This window comes from Talpa europaea (genome assembly GCF_964194135.1).
Source record: "Talpa europaea genome assembly, chromosome: 9".
Classification (NCBI taxonomy): Eukaryota; Metazoa; Chordata; class Mammalia; order Eulipotyphla; family Talpidae; genus Talpa; species Talpa europaea.
The window spans coordinates 13,808,298-13,828,151 of record NC_140076.1 but is presented as its reverse complement, the minus strand read 5'-3'; the positions used below and the strand labels follow the sequence as shown (position 1 = coordinate 13,828,151).

The 19,854-nt window shown below is 46.3% G+C and overlaps 1 protein-coding gene across 17 annotated transcripts in view; it reads right to left on the bottom strand.

Moving 5' to 3' along the window:
* Positions 1–15,894: 15,894 nt before the first annotated feature.
* Positions 15,895–19,854, bottom strand: part of SRRM1 (serine and arginine repetitive matrix 1) — a gene marked incomplete at its 5' end in the record, with an annotated part of 28,449 nt that continues 24,489 nt past the window's right edge. For all 17 annotated transcript variants that reach the window (XM_084242139.1, XM_084242148.1, XM_084242142.1 and 14 more), the window contains 4 exons: positions 15,895–16,148; positions 16,545–16,754; positions 17,646–17,841; positions 18,426–18,890. In XM_084242139.1, the coding sequence (XP_084098265.1) occupies positions 16,044–16,148; positions 16,545–16,754; positions 17,646–17,841; positions 18,426–18,890 (976 nt within the window). In that variant the 3' untranslated portion in view covers positions 15,895–16,043. The remainder of the gene's footprint in view (positions 16,149–16,544; positions 16,755–17,645; positions 17,842–18,425; positions 18,891–19,854) is intronic.

Below are 19,854 nucleotides of genomic sequence, written 5' to 3'. Positions count from 1 at the left end.
AGGTTCCTCTGGGTTGTAAAAGTCTGAGGTTCACTGAGCTGTCCTGTGTCACTGAGCTGTCCTGTGCCCATCTGTACTTAAGGCACTGGAGGGGGCAGGGCAGGAAGCCTGGAACCTAAGAGGGAGGTGGGTGGGCCTCAGTGGCTCCTGAGCTCATGTTGCAGGCTCAGCTGGGCCTGCCAGCTGGCCTGGCCAGGCCCCATTCTTAGCCACTGGGCTACCCCAGCAGCCACCTTTACCTGTTTCTGCACAGCTGTCCCTGTTTGTCCTGAGGGCTTCCTCACCCACCCTCTGACTCACCCTCTTAGGACTTCCCCACCATCCACCCTTGACCTTTTGGCATGGCACGATGGGCTCCTTAAATACTAGGCAGGGTTCAAACACCAGTGTCACCACTTTCTGACTGTGTGACTTCAGGCAAAATTATTCTCCCTATGCGTAATATTTCATTACACACAGTCCTGACGGAGCGAGGGGACTGGCCTGAGGAAGCCCCTGAGTGCCACACGGGGAACCTCAGTTTTGTTCTCAATGGAAGGAAGATAATAAAGATGTGAGAAGGGTAACAGGCAGCACAGCTGTGTGAGCGTTCAGCTCCGCCCCGAGCAGCCGGGGATAGTCTCTCCTCTGAACCCTTCTCTTTTCTTTTCTTTTTTTCTTTTCTTTTTTTTTTTTTTAAGATTTATTTTTACTTATATAAGAACTGGGGTACAAGTCAGAGGCACGGGAGAGTGAGAGAATCCACCAGAGACAGAGTGGGGAACAGAACAGGCAGACTGATGAAATACACTGCTGAGGGGAGCAGTGGGCGAGACAGGAGAGGTCTGCTGCGCCATGTGGGTTTCTCCCTGGCAGGCCAGGAATCAAGCCAGCGCCACAGAGTCTGCGGACAGCTTCACAGCATGGCTCTCAACCCGCTTTGCCCTGAGGAGGTCCTGAACCCTTCTCTTTTCCTCTCAGCACCCCTGGTGTCCAGGAGAAACCCTCCCCAGAGGGGGTTCCTGGGCTACACAGGGTCCCATCCCATTACCCAGCGACTGGTTTGGGCCATTCTGACTCGAGAGAAGTGAGGTGAAGCCCGCTGAGAGCAGCTGGGAGTGCTATAGGGCAGCCCCAATACAAAACGGGGTGCCTGACTGTGGGTCCTCACCCGCGTGCTTAAAAGGACTTATCAATGCTCTACTGCAGGCACACGCGAAAGGTTCATAAAAAGTTTATTCACAAGGGAAGGGGAAATGAGGAAATGTACAGCTCAGGAAGAAAAATGGGAGACAAAGTTTTAAATGCGTCCTACCCCATCCGCCGATCAGGAATCCCAAAATGGCGCTCTGAGAGCTGGCCGCGAGCCAGGAGCCGTGAAGCCAGGAGGCGAGCGACAGAGCAAGAGACCCCAAGGCCCACGTGTCTGGTTTTTATACCAACCCTGGCTGCTTAACTCCACCCTCAGGTCCCAGCCACCCTCCCTTTGGTGGTGACGAGATTTGTCTTTCCCAATGTCTTGATGTGGTCTGGAGTGGGGGTGGGGTCCACAAAATCTGTATGGGATTAGCGCAGGACATCCTTTCCCCCTAACAGGAGGATCTCCTCCCTCCTGACCCTGTTTGACTGCAGATGCCATTGTTGGGTCGTGGGCCCTGACATGGTGGACATTTGGGGCACTATGAGTTACAAATGGACCAACGGGCAAGGATGGGACCCGAGTAGAGGAAAAGAGCTTGGGTCCAGAAGGCTGGACTCACAAGCCTAGAACTTTGGGTTTCTTGTCTAGTAATTGCATCAGTTAAACCACTTTGGGTTGCCTTGTCTGTTATGTGAAGCAGACAGAATCCTGAAGACCGCTGAGCTTAGCTTTCTCTTCTGTAAAATGGAGATGAGAATTCCTCTCTCACAAGTTTCTGTGAACATTATAGAAGAGAACATGGCCTCTCTGTGATAAGGGCCACCCTTATCTTCCTGTGCAGGGCCCCGGCCCGGGTCCCCCTCAGTCACATGGCTGGCTCACTTCCTGCCACTGCTCTGGCCCCAGCGCCCCTCCGTGTCACACGGGCTCAATGGGTGTCTCCAGCGAGCCCAGCACGATGAGAACGGACACAGATATCGATGCCAACACACAAAGTATGTCAGGGAGCCCCTGCTGGTTCTGTGAATGGTGGCTGTGAGCCCAGCCGACAGGCTCAGACCTGGTCATGGCTCTGCCACGGCCTGGTGCGACATCAGGCAGCCACGTTCACCTCTTGTTCACATGTCTGTGCCTCAGCTGTCTCGTCTGTAAGCTGGGAGCAGCAAGGGCACCTGCTTCAGACACGCTGGGCCTAAGTGAGCGACTGCTCAGGTGCTTAGCAGGAGCTTGAAAGTAGCAGGTCCCTTTGCCCAAGCCCAACACAGATTCCAGGTCCTTGAAAGCTTGCAGCTCTGGGATCATCTTGTCCAGATTTTTTTTTTTTTTTTAAGTAGTCAAGTAGTGCAACTTCTTCAGATAAAATCTTGTCTGAAGGAATATTCATGGCAGCCTTGTTTGTACTAGTTAAACTAAAACTGGAAGCAACCCAAATGCCCATCAACAGGTCTATGGGGAAAAAAATCGGGTACATCCATACAACAGGAGGCCCCACATTAAAAAGATAGCAGTACTTGTGCCAGCATAGGCAAACCTCAAGATAATTATGCTGAGGGAAAGAGGAGGCGTGGTTCCCTTTACATGAAATTCTAGACAATGCAAACTAGTATAGAGGGACAGAAAGCAGGGTGGGCTGCTTCTTTTTTTCTTTTCTTAAAGATTTTATTTTTATTTATGCATACAAGAACTGGAGTGTAGGACGGAGGTGTGGAGGGTGAGAGGATTCACCAGAGACAGAGTGGGGAGCAGAACAGGCAGACTGAAATACACTGCTGAGGGGAGCAGCGGGCGAGACAGAAGAGGTCTGCTGCGCCATGTGGGTCAGCTCCCTGGCCCGGGATCAAACTCATGCCACAGTGGCTGGCAATAGCTTGATAGTGCTGAGCCTTAACCCCTGTGCCATCAGGGAAGCCCAAGGGTGAGCTTCTATAAGGAGCACAAGGAAACTGTTGAGTGTCTTCACTCTTGATTAAACAATCAAGTCTCACAAGTGCACATGTATGTTGAAACTTAGCATACTTTGTTTTTAATGTGTGCCAGAGTCTCATGTGTCAATTTTTTCTCGCTAAAGCTGTAACAGCAAAGCAAAACAAAAATGTCATGTGAAAGCCCAACGGACACAAGTTAAAAGTTAAGAATGGAGCAGCTTGGGGAGCTGGGAAGTACCCACTCTGCCCTGACTCCCCCCACCCCCACTCCCATTGAGGAATGGCTGCTGCAGGCTTGGCCTACATTGAGCACATTTTGAAAAACCACAGATGCTTCTGAGAAAGGGGAAGGGCCTGGCATTAGTCATACTGGCTGAATGGAGCAGAGCCAGGGCAGAAGCCAGTTCCTCCCTGTGTGGCCAAGCCTCCTTCCAACAGGCACAGGGGCCGAGTGGGTGTTCAAGGGTCTTCAGGTGGGATCTGCTGTGTGCTGTGTCCCCTTCTAGGCTCCCAGGGAAACCCGACATCTTCTCCCCGAGGTCACTTGCTGTCAAGCTCTCAGTCTTGCTGGAAGCAAGGAAGATCTGGAGTTCTGGAAGAATCCAGGCACAAAATTATAAAGATGACCTAGGTGTGAAATTCCTGGGCAGGCTACTGTACCACCCACTGAGGGAACCACATTCAGTGGGTGGGTAGGATTCCCCAGCAGCCCAGGAATAAGGAACGAAGGGCCACACTTTGGGGAGGTAGAGCAGGTGGCTACTGCTCAAAGCCAGGGCGAGACTTCAGCACCAGAACTATGAGTCTGCCAGTGCCCTCCAGCTAATGTCCTTTATTTCACAGTGTAGACAACTTCATAGTGTAGACACTGAGGCCCAGAGAGGGAAAAGACGAAACCAGAACCAGAGCCTGAACACCCTGCTCCAAATTCCAGTTGTCTCTCCCCAAAGCCACCCCTTTCGGAAGGTAGAACAGTTGGTCATTACTGCTGGCTCTGGTGGTCCTCTTGCTAGGGGGCTGGGCCTGGGCCCAGAGCCTGGACAGTGAGACGGGGCAGCGCAAGGACAGAGGCTGACAAGGAAGCAGCACAACCAGCCCACCAACCTCCCTACTGCTGATGCTGGGTCAGGCGATGACAGACTTCCTCCCCATTGAGCCCTCTGGAATGCTTGGAACTCAGTGGTGACAGTCCAGAAGTTTCTCTTCCCCTGGAGGGCCCCAAGACAGAGGGAAAATTCTAGATAAGGACCAGGGCTTTGACCTTTTCTCTTGCCCTGCCTCCTCCTTCCCCTGGGGACTTTATGTGCGCCAAGGGTGGAGACAGCCATGCTAGACTCTTGGCCCACCCTTAGTCAGTCTGCCTACTTCCTGCCCCTGCTCCTCTGTGTTTAAGAAAAACAGCCATCTCCTATATTAGATGGCTCTTTGCTGCACTCCGGGCATGCTCACAGACAGGCCCATCCTAAACATGCTTTCCTCCATCTTCACAATGCAGAATTATTATCCCCATTTTGCAGATAAGGAAACTGAGGCTCGGAGGAGAGGCACGATTTGCCCTGTGCCTACAGAAAAAGTCTGTGTTCCAAATTTGTTCAAGAGGACTCTGAGGTCCGTTGCACCCTCTTCCTGCCCTTGTGCTCCCGTTGGTACCAGGAGGGGGTGTTGTGTGATGGGGAGCACAGGTGGGCTCTGAGATGTCCCAGCTGGGTTTGAACACCAGCTCCACGGCTTAGTTTTGCCACATTTTCCTTGGACTAGTTACTACACCCCTCTGGATTTCAGTCCTTATCTGTAAGAACAGGAACCACCCCTCAGCATTGACGTGTGAGGGAGATGAGATGATCGCAGGTAGAGTACTTGGCACGCCGTGAGCAGTCACACTCAATGAACCGGCCATAATGGCAACTGCTGCCTAATCTCAGACCCTGGAGTTGAGGCCTCACCTGTTCTGACGCTCTGCCCTGTCCTGTCTCTGCACTGGCTGCCGGGAAAATCAGGAGCCGGCGGGTAGCTAAGGCAGCAAGCATGTGCCTTTGCCTCTGCTAACCTGTGAAAGCCCATCCAAGACCCAGAATGTCTGAAATGAGGTTGCACCTTCATGTCCGTCTCCTCTGCACAGAAGTGAGCTAAGAAAATCCTAAAACATCCCAGACACGTCTCTTCAACCTACTTTTTTTTTTTTTTTTGTACCACTGTTGTGACAACTTGTTTTCTTGATTTGTTCTTGAGTTTAAAACAGCTACTGGAAAAGATGAATATATTTTGATGTCAACTTAGCAAAAGCTTTCATGCATGAAGATTTGCATTCACCAAATGAAAATAGTTTCCCTTGCACCCTGGCTCAGTTCTTCCAGCCTTCCACTATACTAAGGGAGGACATGGAGGCCCCAAGAGGAGCAGGGTCTTGTTGAAGTTCATGCCACAAGTCAGGGTGCAGGCGGACCCACAGTTCTCTCCTGGCCATGTGCGATTCCTCTGTTCTCCTACCCCCAACTAGGACTGACCTGTAAATTGTTGTCAAATGTTTAAAGGCAAATCGAGCGTGGAGAAGGCATGTCTTAACAGGAGCAGCCCGTAGAAAGATGAGCATGATGGGTCATGAGTCACCAGAACAGTTTTCTCTTCCACAGGCATCTTCTCCCGCAGTCATGGAACAGTGACACAGCCTTCTTGTAGGACAAAGGTGGCAAAGGGAGTGTCCTTTGTCCTCTGGAGCCTGGATTCTGCTCTTACCACTTACGAAGGACCTAGGCAAGATAAAACAGGTCTGGAGAATGAGGAAGATAGAAACACTTCTCCGGTATCAGCCAGGACGCTGTGATTTCCACAGATGAGAACCCCCAGTTCATACTGATGTTGCAGGGGTTAAAGACAGAGAGCTATCAAGCAATCACCAGCCACTGTAGCATGAGTTTGATCCCCGGCCAGGGAGCTACCCACATGGCGCAGCAGACCTCTCCTGTCTTGCCCGCTGCTCCCCTCAGCAGTGTATTTCCCCACTCTGTCTCTGGTGTATCCTCCCACCCCCTCCCATCTCTGGCCTACACCCAGTTCTTGTATGCATACATAAATAAATCTTTCAAAAAAAAAAAAAAGAGGAATCCACTCATAAAATGAATTTCAGGGCCCACCCTGGAGCTGGAGGTGCTACCCCCTCCACCTGAGTGCAAAGGATTGCAAAGGATCCCAAGAGGGCGGAATATGGTGCCGGGGACGGGAGAGATGAGGAAGAGATTCTGGGAAGCCAAGCAATAGCCAATAGTGGAGGCTGTGGTGGTGGAACGCTCGGGACCAGGGACCCTCCCACTGGCCCCCAGCTCCCTCCGGAGTGGATGACAAAGCTGTGCACTCTGCATTTAGTTGCAGGACCAAAGTCTTGCTTCCGCTGCTCGCCAGCTTCTTGGCTTCTTGTGCTCTGGTTCCTTCATCTCTGAAATGGGGTTAGAATGGCCAGGAATGCAGGTGAAGTGACATGAGGCACAGGAAAGTCTCAACGAATAACTCCATTAGCTATACAAAATATTCACTGAGCACTGCTGCTCGACAGCCCCCTTCCCAAGGTAGACCAAAGGAAGGAAGAGACTGCTCATGTCATTGTCTGGGGGCCCCCAAGTGCTCGGCATAAAGCACCTTGAGCTGAGTCATCTGGAGGAGGGAGCAAGTGCTGGTCGTGCCACTGTGGGACAGAGCTGACACCAGGGCCGGTGTGTAGACGTCTTGAGAATCAGTTTACTCTAAAGAGCAGAGCTGTCCACAGGCGTAAAGGGAAAAGGCGAAGACTTTGTGCCAAGCCTGGGACGATGCTTGTTCTGTCTCATTCAATCCTCACGGCCTGAGGAGGCAAGTGTGATGAACTCCATTTCACAGGCAAGAAAACTGAGGCACAGAACGGTTTGTTCTTTTACTCATTCATCAAATAAGTGTGTCTCTTGTGCCAGACTCTGGGGTTTCACCCGTAAACCAAAGGAGACAAGGGTTGGAGTCCCCTGCTGAAAAGGGGCAACGCGGGGGCTTGACATCCGTGGACATTTAGGCCCATCTGCCTTTGTCTTCAGGGTCCCAGTGCATGCCCATTCACAGGTTCCTTCCAGAGCAGGAACCGATGAGCCTCCTGTCCCTCGGGGTGTGCAGGTGAGGAGAGAGCTGGGGGGCGAGCCGTGAAAGAGGGTGTGCAGGTGAGGAGAGAGCTGGGGGGCGAGCCGTGAAAGATGCACAAATGCCCTGCAAGTGGCTCCCACCCTCCCGCAGCTCCCCTTTCTTTCTCCCTCCATCCCTAAATATTTTTCCTCGGCGGCTAGAGGCCCTAACTGAACCCCCAGTCTCTCTCGGGGACAGGAGCGGTGCGAGAATTCCAGCTCGGCATGGATGTGGCTCAGGGACCTGCAAGGGCTCCCGGGGGGCCCTCGGTGACTGTCCCCCAGAGAGAGTGGGGAGTCAGATAGGGCATCTAGCAGCCAGGAAAAAAAAATTAGGAATGGAGGGAACGGGACCGAGGGAGAAAGAAAAGGGGGTGCTGCGGGGGGGGGGGGGGTGCGAGCCACTCCCAGGGCGTCAGCGCCCGCGGCGGGCGCGCGGAGCCCCTGCGCCACCTAGCGGGGGAAGGTGTTGCCGCAGGCGCGAGGGGGGACCGGGAGGAGCAGACGCCGGAGGATGGAGATGCGGCGTGTTGGGGGTGGGGTCAGAACCCCCTCCTCAATGGTCCAGATCCTTCTGAGCATAACAACTATATATGAAATGTGAGCCTCCCTCTCCTCACATCCTGTGCTCTGAAATCGCGGTGCATCTTCACCGTGAGCGGGAGGACAGTGTTTCATAGACAGTACGTGTCACTGTCAGCATCGAACACTGGACAAACGCGGTCGTCATTGCCATTGGTGACGCCCTCGTGACATGCCAGGCACAGCACTTTACATACATGTCTGCACACATGCCTATTTTGCACAAGAGGAAACTGAGGCTGAAGGAGGTAGTCACTTGTTCTGTTTGGCGCTGTGTCTGTGACCTAGAAACTGACCACGGAACAGTGTTCTTTTTTTTTTTTTTAAAAGATTTATCTATCTATCTATCTATCTATCTATCTATCTATCTATCTATCTATCTATCTATCTATCTATCTATCTATCTATCTATCTATCTATCTATATACAAGCACTGGGTACAGTCAGAAGCGCGGGAGGGTGAGAGAATTCACCAGAGCCAGAGCAGGGAGCAGAGCAGGCAGAGTGACGAAGTACAGGACCCTCCTCTGGTGGCTGGGGAGCAGCCGGGGATCGAACTGGTGCTGCAGAGGCTGCAGGCAGCTTCGCAACCCAGCGCTCAACCGCTGCCACCGGGGAGGCCCGGAACAGTGTTCTTGACAGTTGTCCACAGAGCTCCGCTTCTGTTGGGTCCCCATCACGTCATTTTACTGCGACCTGATTGCCCCCTGCTTCCTTTTCCTTCTCCTCCATATGCCATAAGCCCCACTGAGGTAAGCACTGCGTTTTGTTCATCTCATGTAATGTTCCCCCAACCCCTACAAGGTGAATATCATTATTACTATTTTACCTAAAGGAAAGTGTAAGTAGAGGCATCTAAATTTTTTTCATGACTAGGTAGGAAGTACACAAAAGGGAGAATTGTAGCTGTTTTGATGTTGGGTGGAGTAATTTAGTTTCAGGTTATATAAAACGTTCAAAATGTATTCTGCAATTTCAGTTTATATGTCCAGTGAAAAAAAGAATATGAAGTGTGGGCCTCCCTGATGGCGCAAGGGGTTAAGCACAGCACTATGAAGCAATCCACAACCTTGGCAGTATGAGTTTGATCCCCGGCCAGGGAGCTACCCACATGGCGCAGCAGACCTCTCCTGACTCAACCCCCCCCCCCCCGTCCCCCTCAGCAGTGTACTTCAGTCAATCTGTCTGTTCTGCTCCCCGCTCTGTCTCTGGTGAATCCTCTCACCACCCCCCATCTCTGGCCTGTACCCCAGTTCTTGTATGCATAAATAAATCTTTAAAAAAAATGAAGTGTTATGTATATGGTACTATCCTGACATTTTAGCACTGTATGTACTTATAAATCTGTAGGGGAAAACCTGGCTTGTTCTCTGTTAGAGGAGCACTTGGTGGGGATTGGGCTTAGTCAAGGTGACAGAGTTCTTTGGCCTGTGACAGGCATCCTTGGTTATATTTGGATGATGGGATTGCCAACAATTTTTTTCTACATGTATTTTTGTCTTCCAAATTCTCTTAAAAAGGAGCTTGTATTTTCTTTTATAATTATAAAACATCATTTTAAATAACTAAGTCCAAAAAGACTGGACACTAGGAGACAAGAAGGGACATTCACAGCAGCCAACAGCAAGAAAGAGCAAATGACAGAAGTGGGAGATGTGATGGTTATGAATCTGGAACTGGCCTCATACACTTGGCAGATGCTCAGCAAATCTGGTTTCATGGGCAGGTTCTACTGGCCTGGGTGGGCTTCTCCCTTCAAGCAGAGCTGAGATTGATAAGGTTTAGCACCTCACACTGGTCAAGTTGGCTTGTAAGTCAAAGCCTCCCATGCTTAAATGCCCACAGGTCAGTCGCCTGCCTGAATGTGCACTGGGGAGCTTTTCAAAGAACAGATGTTGGCTTTGGGGTTCACAAAGGCTGTTCTTGCACATTTTTCCCTAGGTGGGAGTTTCCCTCCCACATTACCTGTATTCACCTAAAGCTACTTCTTCAGAGGCATCTGGCTAATTTCATTTTATTTCCTTTCACCAAAGCAGAATTGGGGGACATGACCAGCACTTTGGCTGAGGCAGTGTGATGGAGAGGCAAGGTACCTGGGTAGCTGTGGTGGGTCTCAAGCTGTCAGATCCCCTCTTCTGACTTCAGTCATTGGTAGACCAGGGTGGCTAGATGTGGCTGTGGGTCCCTTTATTCAAGAATACAATAGGGAAGGTCAGTTTTATACACACACGCACGCACGCACGTGCACACACACACTTGCAAGGCTTACCTTATCAGCTGTCATCTTACAGAGAAAATTCAAACCATGGTCCAACCACTATGGAGAGCTGTGTGGAGATTTCTGGACTTACTAAACACAGAGCTTCCATATGATCCAGCAATTCCACTCCTAGATATTTACCCAAAGGACACAGAAACATCAATTCCAAAGAGCACCTGCACACCTATGTTTATAGCAGCACTATTTACAATAGCTAAGCTTTGGAAACAACCCAAATGCCCAAAAATAGATGACTGGATCAAGAAGATGTGGTACATATACACCATGGAATATTACTCAGCATTCAAAAAAGATAAACACATGCAATTTGCAGCAACATGGATGGAGCTGGAAGGGATCATGCTCAGCGAAATAAGCCAGAAAGAAAAAGAAAAATACCGGATGGTCTCACTCATAGCAGGAATCTAGAGAACTTAAATAAGGGACCAGGAAAATGAATAACTGTAAGAAAGTGAAAATCAAAATCAACAAACAACTATGAACCAGAGACACTCTATGAGGGGAGGGGGGCGGGGAGGGGAGGGATTGGGGTCAAAATAAGGGGGTTGCAATTGTATGGGGAATATAAAAATAAAATTAAAATTAAAAAAAAGAAAAACAAACAAACAAAAGAACATTCAAACCATAACTTCTATTTCCCCCAGCCCTGGTGGGTTAGATGATCTATAAAGTAGTAGCTTTCCATCTTGCTGACATTACAACAGCTTTTACAGTGAAACCCAGAGCACACACTTCATGAAACACTTAACCTACATGTGATTAACACTCAAATTGACTATTCTACTTTTGTTTTTTGTTTTTTTTTTAAGATTTGTTTATTTATGCATACAAGAGCTGGGGTACAGGCCAGAGATGTAGGGGGTGAGAGGACTCACCAGAGACAGAGTGGGGAACAGAACAGGTAGACTGACTGAAATACACTGCTGAGGGGAGCAGTGGGCAAGTCAGGAGAGGTCTGCTGCGCCATGTGGGTTGCTCCCTCGCCAGCCGGGGATCAAACTCATGCTACAGAGGCTGTGGATTGCTTCATAATGCTGTGCTTAACCCCTTGCACCACCAGGGAGGCCCTACTTTTATTCTTTTAACGCTGGTTGCAACTACTGGGTCTCAACCTGCAATTTTCAAATCCCTTCCCTAAGGTAGTTTCCATCTGGCGTGTGTCCGCCCCATCTGGTGAGGTATCCATGTCCTGTGCACATCAGAGCCTCCTCCCTTCTGATGCACCTGCAATGAAGAGCATCCAGGCAAAAAACCCTTGACATGAAAGTCCACCAACTTACTATATATTGGTAAATGCTTCTGCCATGAGTTTTGGGAAAACCTGTATTTCGGACCCTTTCACATTTCCTTTGAAAATAGATTTGCATGACCAATTACGAACACAGCAATAGTTGAGTTCTGAGTCAAAAAATGTTTGGTATGAACTGATGGGTCTTTCAAATGAAAAATACTGCAAATGTGCAGTGAAAGTCAAGTCTGCTAGACTTTCGGAGCTGGTCTTTTAGGATTGAGATTGAGCAAATTTGGGCCCTCAAAGTATTAATGTGAAGCAATTTTCAACACCTAAAGTTGGAGTTATCAGGATAAGCTACATCCCAACACTCCTAGTCACATAGATTTGGGCAATATTTCCACAATCATCACCTCCCACGACTGCTTACTGGACAGGTACATTGAGAAAAATACTGAGTTCTCAGATGGTAGGAGAGCAACATTGCCCAGACCTGCATCTACCTGTTAAAGTTACTTTCCTGAGGCTCATGATTCAATAAAAGGGAATACAATTTGGTTTGGCCATAGTTCCCCAGGCCCAGCTGGGGAAAAAGGGCACGACCAACACTTCGTAAGTGCAATGTTAGACTCTTGAGAGCCCTAGGTCCGAAACTACAGGCACAATTTCAGAAATAGTCTCCTGCAAATACAAATCAGCTTACAATGTATGGTTTATAGCATACGGAAACATTCAGCATCAGGGAAATGCAGAACCAACCACAGTGAGGCTCTGCTCATGACCGGCTAGGACAGCAAGTGTCGGCGAGCATGCGGGGAAACGAACCCTCACATACGGCCAGTGTTCAGACGTGGCAGCTGCTTTAGAAAACGGCCTTGAAGTTTCTCAAAAAGTTACCACATGATGAATAATTTCACTCCTAGGGGCTTGTCTGTGTGTATAAAAGAGAAACATGGTCACACTAAGACTTGCATGCAAAAATTCACAGCACCTTTATTCATGATAGCTGCCAAGTAGAAAACAGCCTACATGTCCAACTGATGATTGGATAAGCAAAGTAACAGTATATCCTCACCAGGGGATACAACTCAGCAATAAAAGAAATTAAGAACCACGGATGAAGCTGTAACACATTGTGCTAAATACAAGTCAGACACAAGCAGCAAGACATGTTCTAAGGATTGCAATGAAATGTCTGGCATAGACAAGTACACAGACGGAAAGCAGTTGCCAAGGGCCTGGGGTGGGTCAGGAGAATGGGGAATGGCTGCTAATGGGCATGGGCCTTATTTCTGGGATGATAATGTTCTGGGACAGTGGTGATGGCTGCATGGCTTTGGGAATATAGTTGCTATCGCTGTATTGTTAACTTTAAAATAGTGAATTTCACGGTGAATCTAATCTTAAAAAAAGAATTGCACTCAATACAAGGGTCAGTTTTTAATTTTTTACATCGTTGTTCATTTTTAAACAGTATTTGCTTCCCCCCACCCCCTCAGGTGTAGTCCCCAGTTTCCTTCCCCAATGCGCCCGTGCACCATCACCTCAGTCCCCTGTGCTCCTCCCGCCCCCCCCCCCGCAGTATGTCTGATTTATAGTTGTCTGCAATTGCTTTGTTGTGCTTTATTCTGTTATTTTTTTTAGAATAGGGTTAGTTTTTTTTAAAAAAAAAAACTTTTTTGGTCATCTAAACTAAAATTTGCCATAATTATTAAATTACTAGAATGTATACATATCCTATAAATTGAGAAATTAGTGACCTCATTGCTGTGTATCAGGTAACAACTCTAAATCTTCAAAAACCATTAAGAGGAGGAAAAGGCAGCACTTTCAAAGGTCAAATAACTTGAGCAAAGTTACAGTAGAAAGCTATGGTCTCCCAAACTACGTCCTGTCCACTTCCAATTGTCTGTGTTCTCAGTGGGCGAATGCTCCTTGAGGGCAACAAGGGTCATGTACTTTATCATTCTCCTCGGCGCAAACCCTAGCGGCACACAGGCAAGAAGAGGCAACGCTGGTCAACTAAACTTACTCATCTGTTCATCCAATATTTGTGCTCCTACTAGTACCAGGCACTGGGGAGAGGCATGAACAAGACAAAGTTCTTAGGCACCAAGCACGCATCTTAGGTAATGACTGCTATACATGAAAATAAAGAAGAGAGGGTTAGCGAAGCCTGTCTGAGGACATTTAATAAGGGAATGAGCCGTCAGATAAGGGGGCAAAGGATGAGAATGAGGGAGGGAACAGTGGAAACAAAGCCCCTGAAAGAGAAATTAAAGTTGAGGGATTTGAGGAAGTACAAGAAGCAGCCATGGCTTGAACAGATTTAGTGGAGATGAAACTGCAGAAACAGATTTGGCCCCATGCTGTGGGGTTTCACAGGCCATCGTCTCAAGTCTGGTTTTACTCTGAGGCAGAAAGTTCTGAGGGTTTTGAGCACAACTTGGATTGCACTTAGCCTGTTGGGAGCAGATGGCCTTTGTGTGTGGGCCTCAGGGTGGACAATACTGCCATCACTGTTACCGACTCAATTTTGAGCAACTGAGGGTGGCAGATATTAAAATGAGACAGGAATAAGATCAGAGGATGGTATTCTAAAAATTCTATTTTGGACATGCTTTGCTTGGTATGCCTTCCAGATATCCACATGGAATTATCAAGTAGGTAGCTGGTTTAGTTCGGAGAAGTTTAGATCGGGAAGAAATTTGGAAGATCAACAAAAAGAAAACATTTAAAGTCCAGGACTAGAAATTAAACGTAGGGAAGACCACAGAGGACAAAGAAAAACTCCATCACTTCAAAGGACCCACTAGAGACTAACCTTAATAGGAACAGTTCAGTCTAGTGGAGAAATGAAAGCCTACCGAATAAACGGGTAAGCGAATAAAGGAATTCAATGAATGAATGAATGAACTAGCTTCCCAGTGAAGTTCACTGCTTTGTTCATATCGAAAGGTGTGAGTCAGCAACAACTATCTTAGAAACTGGGTATCCTGTGCCTTTCCTGAATCACAGAACTATAAAATTAAAAGATCCTTGGAGACTCTTGCTGAACACATAGGTGGATTCTATTATTAATCAGGGAGAGTCCGTCCAAACTACTTTAGTTCCGTCCCTACAAAATCAGCTTCATTAAGCTTCTGCCTTATCACAAGTCATTTAAAACGAGTGAAAACGGCCCATCTATGTTTGTGTCCTTTAGGTAAAAACTTCTAGCTATTTTCCTAAGATTAAGACTGGTGAGCAGTTGTTTATTTTTTGCTTCAACTGCCATATAATCAAATTAATTGCCCATGTGTCAACCCCTTCAGTTTAGATTCATGTCAAAAATTTCACATCACTTCTTTCAAATGAATGTTGTTGCTTTACTTTTTACAATGTTATCAAGTTTTTCACAAATTAGTACACTTTGCTGAATCTTATATACAAAAATAACTTGATGGTAAACAGGCAAACATTAAAAATATCACACAAGAGGTTGCTCCAGCCACTTCTTAGTCTTCATTAACTTCCTGCAGCACAGCAGGTTCCTTCTGCCCCGGGGTGTAGAGACTGCCTGCTCTGCCTAAAATGCCATCTTCGCCCATGCCTAGTTGGCTTGCCTTCCAGATATTCAAATGGCCCTGCCCATATGTATGTTCCAATCACACTGTGCGTTTTCCTTTCACAGTTCTTACATTATTATAAAATAGGTAAAACCTTGACTTCATCACCTTTATTTCTCTTGCCTAATCCTCACTCTATTCAGACATGCTGAGGATGTAAAAACGTGGGCACTGTATGATTTTTAAGAAAGTTCGGTTACTTGCAGTATTGAAATGAGTTAAATAAAAGGGAGTGGCCAACATTTTTAAATTTAGAAATTTATTCTGTTTAATCCACAAGCTTTATATAGCTTTAGTTTAAAAAAAAAAAAAAAAAAACAGTGAAAACAAGACACTATTTCAAAGTCTGGGCCCCTTCCAGCTTTCCAAGTACAAGAGCTCTGAAAGTTGTATATACCAATTGGAAGAACAAGACAAAATTATGAATGGAGCCATGACATTTCATAAAACAAAATTTTATATAACTGAAGGATCCTCCCTGTGACTACCTGCCTTTACAAAAAGGAAAAAAAAAAAAAAGAGAGAGAGAACAGAATAGAATGAAATTCCAGTGTTCCAAATCAACTTGTTACACATCAATATAAACCGACAGTGTCCTGGCAAACAACATGCTTTCATTTTGTCTCATTCTAGAATTCAAATCCCGATTCATTTCAGCAGACTCCACAGGCAACAGGAAAGATCGTGGCATAGAGATACTCAATCATACTTCTGCGGTAGTTAGACAGTGGTCTTATTTCTGGGCAAGCTTGCAAACCATACAAGGTCAGAAGCATCATAACTTAAACGGGTGCTAAGACTCAAAGAAAAAGGAAGAAAAAAAAAGAAAAACCTCTGGGAATAGCCAGGGGCATTTAAAGGAACCATAAGAATGCCAACAATATTTAAACCCCCTTTTTTAAAAAGGGGATTTTTTTTTTGGCTTAAAATATTTCACTCTAAATGAATTATGTCAGCCGTCGATGAAAGAATGTCACGAATACACTGTGGACACCTTTTGCAATGTATATCCATGCCCCCCTTTTTTTTTACACGGTGAATTTCAACCTAGCAATTATTACAACAAATGTTATAGTCTAAAGCTCAAACACATTTTAGCAATTTTGAAATTGAATTGCGTACAAACCAAATAAAATTTACATCATAACAAACATTTCCCCCTAAGACTGTGGGGACACTTGAGCCTTCCGCATTGATCTCAGGGCCTTCTCACGCAGGTGCTTTTCTAAGTCATCCAGGTTATCTTCAGCTTCACTTTCAGTCTCCTAAGAAAGTCAGAATGGTAATATGGCTAAGTTTTGAGACAATGGTGGGAGATAATGAACACACAAAGGTATCTTGATGCAAACGGTAGTGATAACTGCATACTTATAACTGCATACTTATGAATACACTAAAAGCATTAAAATTGTGTACTTTAAGTAGATTAACTTATGTTAGTTGTTCCCCAAAGAAGTTACTTTAAAAATATACGTTAAGCTTTTTGGCAGTCATCTGTGTTACCATCCTTGGTCTTGGGCAAATTGCTGTTCTTGAGAGGTCATCAAGAAACAGATCAGTAGAGAGGTAACAGCCCAACAGCCAATTGTCAGAAAAAAATTTACTTCTCAAAATCAGGTAACTGAGTCAATTGTATGAACTGCAAGAGTGTCCATAAATACCTTCTTAGGCTCTGGCTCTGCCTCTGGCTCTTCCTGTGCTGATGTGGCTGCTGGAGCAGCAACAGCTATCGGAGTTGCAGTAGCTGCAGCAGCTGCAGGAACAGCCTTTTCTTTCTTGTGTTTTTTGTGCTTTTTGTGCTTCTTATCCTTTTTATGTTTTTTGTCCTTCTTTTTCTTCTTCTTCTTCCCACCTCCTTCTTGGTCCGAATTCTAAAAATTCAGAGATATAACAGCAATAAAATCAATTAGATTGAAATTCTGCCTAATAAACATTTCTCAAGGGAGTAACTAAATGGACAAATCTCAGGATTTCATAAGGCTTTAGGGGGGAGGGGGGGAATGTCAAATGCCATTCACCACCAAAAGAAGTATTCCTAGAGATGGAAACCACACTCAAAGATACTCCTCACAGATTTTAAGAGTTTACAATTTCCAGGCCTCCCTGGTGGCGCAGGGGTTAAAGTCTCAGTGCTATCAAGCTATCACCAGCCACTGCAGCACGAGTTTGATGCCTGGCCAGGGAGCTGACCCACATGGCGCAGCAGACGTCTCCTGACTCGCCTGCTGCTCCCCTCAGCAGTGTATTTCAGTCAATCCGCCTGTCTGCTCCGCACTCTGTCCCTGGTGAATCCTCTCACTCCCTGCACCTCTGGCCTACACCCCAGTTCTTGTATGTATAAATAAAATAAATCTTAAAGATGAAAGAAAAAAATTAACTTCACTCATCATTCCTGACATATCATCACTGTCAACATTACGGTACCTTCTTTGTGATTGAAATAAAACTACACAATCTAAGATATGAAGTTTTACTGATTTTGTGATCTTAAGTAGTGCCCCCAAATGTGTCAAACACTAAAGAAGACAGGTAACTGAACCATGGGTAATTTCTTTTTCTATGCAGTTCAATCTTAATCACCCAAATTCTTGAAAATAGCAGTATTAGGATTAAGCATGGAACCACCACTTAATTTGTCTCTCTTTGAAGTCTACCTGGATTATAGAAGATAATGTTCTGAGCTGCAAAAGACAAAACCATTTCTCTGCTTCCGATGACCACACACAATTATAAAGGATGCTCAAAACTGTGTAGACACATACCCTTGCCGGTGACGGGCTTGGTGTGGGGCTTTTAGCCTTTTTGACCGGTACCGCTGGTGACCAGTTAGTAGAGGGTGACTGAGACTGGACAGGGGATGGAGGTGCTGGGGGTTTTTTAGCTGCTGGCTCAGGAGATCCTGAGACAGATCGGGAGGACGAAACTCTTCTTATAGACTGAGGACTTTGTGAGGCAACCCTAGGAACGGGAGAATCAAAACATTTAGTATCCAAAAAAAGGTATCTTTTCTAAGAGAAAATAACCAATTAGCATCAGAAAACCTGGTCACAAACTTTAAATATTTTATAGCACTGTTTGCTACTTGATTCTACCAACACATCACAAGCATCATCCCCTAAGTCTCCCGGAGAGTAGTTGGAAGTCTCACAACTCTACCCACTCTGTTCATCATTCTTCCTGCATGAGATTAGTAATGCCAATTCCTTCTACTTTATTTAAGACTTCTTTAATAAGTCTTAGGTACACAAAAAATATTCAATGTTCTTTGTCACTTCAGAATTTACTTTTGGAAGGATGTACCTCAATAAAACTGATACTCCTAAGAATCTAGCAACTTCTGTGGCATTTAATTTATGCCCTAAGAACTATTCTGGGAACAGGGAAAAAATCTATGAAAACTATCTAGAATGTGCCTTAGAAGTTTGTATTCACAGGTTATTCTTTTCTGTAATTTCTCTGTAAAGGGAGGGGAGAAAAAGCAGCCAAAAATAAAGAGCTATGCCAAGTTACGGGTGCCTAACAAAAGAATGTGAGATTTTTACTTTTTTGTCTTTTTGGGTTCCGGAGTCCTGGAGACTCTCCTAATGGGCCTAGTACTTGGAGATGGGGACTGTCTTCTTTGGGGAGATGACGATGCTCCTCTTCGAACAGGTGGAGGACTTGAGGAGGTCTGAGGAGCTCGAGGCCGTGGTGAGGGCGAATGCCGTTTGTTTGGTTGTGGTGACCGGGCCTCCCGGGTAGATCGGCTCGGGGAAGACCCTTTCCTATGCTTTGATGACAATGAAGGTGAACGTCTCTTGGTGACTGGGGAGCTTCTTTGCTTGGGAGGCGGAGAATGGGAGACACGACGCTTTGGTGGTGGAGATGGTGAAGCCCTGCGTTTAGGAGGGGGAGGGGGAGAAGCTGTTCTTCTCTTTGGAGGTGGAGATGGAGAGTATCTCCTCTGTATTGGAGGAGAGTATCTTCTTGGGGAAGGTGAGCGTCGACGTGGGGGAGGTGAAGGAGTCCTAGGGGGAAAGATACATCATATGAAGTTGAACGTCCAACAGGAGACTAGGATGCAAAGAAAACTAGCTCTGGCTATACTCTATAGCTAGCACTAGGCAAAGTGAACTATGTTTCAACATGGAAATGCTGTATTTTTATTCAAGTTGAAAAAAATCATTGAGTAAATTTCTGTTAGGATATTCCATATGACTGGTTAATGGAGAATTACATAGCTTTCAGAATGAACTCAAATATGCAATCAGTTTAATGCATTTTGAGCAGAGAATTTCACAATGCTTTGAGGAAACTGTGACTATGACATTTAGTAATTAGGTAACTACATTAGCCAAGACTACTGATTGTGGTCAGATCGCCCAAGCATTCTCCATTAAAAAGTGCTCCCACTGGCCTCCCTGGTGGCACAAGGGGTTAAGACGCAACCTATGAAACTATCCGCAGCCACTGCAGCACCAGTTTGATCCCCAGCCAGGGAGCTACCCACATGGCACAGCAGACCTCTCCTGACTCGCCCACCGCTCCGCCTCAGCAGTGTATTTCAGCAGATCTGCCTGTTCTGTTCCCACTCTGTCTCTGGCGAATCCTCTCATGCCCCACACCTCTGGCCTGTACCCCAGTTCTTGTATGCATAAAGAAATCTTAAAAAATAAAATAAAAAAGTGCTCCCATGTGGTGCCATATATAAACTGGTACTTTAACTCAGTTAAAAGTTATCTCTACCTTCTTTCAAAGAGACAAGACTTGAATTTTCTGTCTCAAAAGACCACTTTTCAAGGGAAGTCTATTGTTAGGCAGAATACATTCTCATGAGTAGCCAAAATTGGTCTTTCTCTCTTAATATTTAAACCAATATAACTAACTTGCCTCTTAGGAATTAGACCTGAATATTAACATTCAGGTTCAACTGCCTAATATGTCCTGAAAAGTGAAGCTCAGCTCAAAATATTTTCTTTCTGCAATCAACTT